Raw genomic sequence first — 2,383 nt, 5'->3', positions numbered from 1 at the left:
GTGTTTAAGAGTTTGGGTGAAAGCCAATCCCTTACAACATCTACAAGAAAATAAATGAGATCCCAAACCTCCTTTTGCACGCAAAAGGGTGAGGCCATCCTTTGACCTATTTGCAGTGACTCACAACCTACCTGTCATGTTGTCCCAGGTCACACAGGGCATGTGGTCAGGATATGAGATACCCAGAGGGGAACCTGACTCAATTCCTCCCCACTTATGGGAACTGAGTCCCCCACATGCAAATCTCTCCCCAGCTCCAGGGTAAGAACTCCCCTGGGCTGTGAGACTCATCATTCTCTCTTCACACGGGGCTGAGGTCTCTGGGGAAGGCAGAGCTGTGCTCTAGAGAAGATGCGACTGCTGGGTCTCCTCCTGTGCCTGGTGACAGCCCCCCAGGGTGAGTGTCTCACATGTAAAGACATAGGTCTCTGAGATGGTGGTGACTATACATGATTGACAGGAACTGATGTCCCTTGTTTCCAGGTGTCCTGTGCCAGTTGCAGCTGCAGGAGTCGGGCCCAGGGCTGGTGAAACCCTCAGAGACCCTTTCCCTCACCTGCACCGTTTCTGGTGGTTCAGTCACCAGCAGTAACTACTGGAACTGGATCCGCCAACGTCCAGGGAAGGGGCTGGAATGGATGGGGTACTGGACAGGGAGCACAAGTTACAACCCAGCTTTCCAGGGCCGAATCTCCATCACTGCTGACACATCCAGGAACCAGTTCTCCCTGAAACTGAGCTCCGTGACCACAGAGGATACAGCTGTGTATTACTGTGCAAGTGACACAGTGAAGAAAAGTCAGGGTGAACCCATACACAAACCTCCTTGTGGGAGGCAAGAGGCTCTCAGGACACAAGGGGGTGCTCAGGACATAGCAGTCAGGGCATCCATGACAGGAGGAGGTGAAGGTGGAGGCTAGGCCCTGGGTTAGTCTATAATCTGATTTTCCCCTTCATCTGACATCAATTTCTGTGTCTTCTCCAGAGTCTCCAACAGGACACCAACAGGAAAGACAACTCAGCAGCAAATGGAAGCTCCCAGGGCTCACCTGCCACCAGAGAGCAGAGCATTCACCAGTACTGACAAAGAAGAAAGGCCTAGTGATGGGGGTGGTAATTGTCCCACCACCATGCACACAGCATGGTAGGCTGCAACCACGGTGTGAACCCTGGGTGGTTTCTTCTTAAATTAGCTTCAGATGAGAAGTTTGATGATGCCCAGACAGTAAAGGATCAGATGAAGCTCTGACTTGACCAAGGTCTCAGGAGGGCCAGGCAAGTCTCTCCAGTAGGAGTGAAGTAGCTTCAGAAAGGCAGACCAAGAGCTTGCCTTAGTGCTTTTGTGGTCATAGAGTATGGGTTATCATGTTGACAGGGACTTGAGTGGATTGATTCTCCCACCAGGGACAAAGGTGTGATAACTCAGGCTTTTTTAACTCACCAAGTCCATATGAGGGCAGATGTTGATGGGGGAGTTGAGACTTGAAAGCTCCCACACATCCAGCCTCAAAACCTGAAGTCAAAACTCAGAGTCCACCTACCAACAGCAATAATAAGGAAAAGAGAGGTTGTCAGGCACTGGGATGTATAGCATCTGGGACTGTGAGCAAGCAGGTAAGAAAACACCAGGGATTGGATAGGGGTCTGATGAGACATCCTGAGTGTCATTTTCCACTGTCTGTGATTTTTCTCACTTCACAGAAGGAGCTGCCTGCTTCCATAGACTGCAGCTTCTGGAGGGTCCAAGAGTCCTGAGTTAGACGTCCTGCACTGGATCCTTTATCATAGGAGAGCAGTTCACATTTGCTCCGTGAGATGTAAAGTGTGAACCCAGGAACTACACTGACGTTTTTCTGTGTCCTTTGTCATTAACTAACACAATAATGTCTCCCCATGATCTTCATCGGTCATTTCCCCTGAGTCCTCTTTCAGCAGATGAATCTCCTAGTGGAAGATAATAAAGACGCTATTGAGGATGACATGTGGGGAAGGTCTTCTGAGTCTGTTGAGAGTGTGGGATACCTGGGTCATTTAACAGTTAATATGTGGGTTCACTTAACTAGTAGTGTCGTCCTATTTGTTTAAACTTTATCTGTGAGTTTCCATGATTGAATTTGAATTTAGTGAGCTGGACTAGGAACATTGCCCTCCCTAATGTGTGCACCCTGCTCAATTGTAAAAGGGGACCAATGTGACCCTCCTGTCTCATAGCCTTGGAACTGGAGTGTCCACAAGAGCTTTGTTCTGACACCAGCTCCCATGGTACATGGGATCCTCCTGTGTCTCACACCTGACGTCCTTGGACTGGAACTAATCTTGAGACACTTCTGTAACCCTCTCACTACCCTTGGTCCTTGAATCCCCCTGAACTTCATTCTCTCAG

General features: G+C 49.3%; 1 gene segment (V, D, J or C); it reads left to right on the top strand.

Annotated features, from left to right (window-relative positions):
- The first annotated feature begins 279 nt into the window (after positions 1-279).
- LOC119043600 (immunoglobulin heavy variable 4-59-like) lies at positions 280-1,775 on the top strand. The segment is given in 4 exon segments: positions 280-397; positions 484-804; positions 986-1,144; positions 1,702-1,775. Coding segments are annotated over 4 exon segments (585 nt in total).
- The last annotated feature ends 608 nt before the right edge of the window (positions 1,776-2,383 follow it).

The sequence above is a fragment of the Artibeus jamaicensis genome, unplaced genomic scaffold, assembly GCF_021234435.1.
Source record: "Artibeus jamaicensis isolate MK-2021 breed Jamaican fruit bat unplaced genomic scaffold, CSHL_Jam_final contig_599, whole genome shotgun sequence".
NCBI classification, from domain to species: domain Eukaryota; kingdom Metazoa; phylum Chordata; class Mammalia; order Chiroptera; family Phyllostomidae; genus Artibeus; species Artibeus jamaicensis.
Note: the sequence above shows the minus strand (reverse complement) of the source record. Positions and strands in the feature narration are given on the sequence as shown.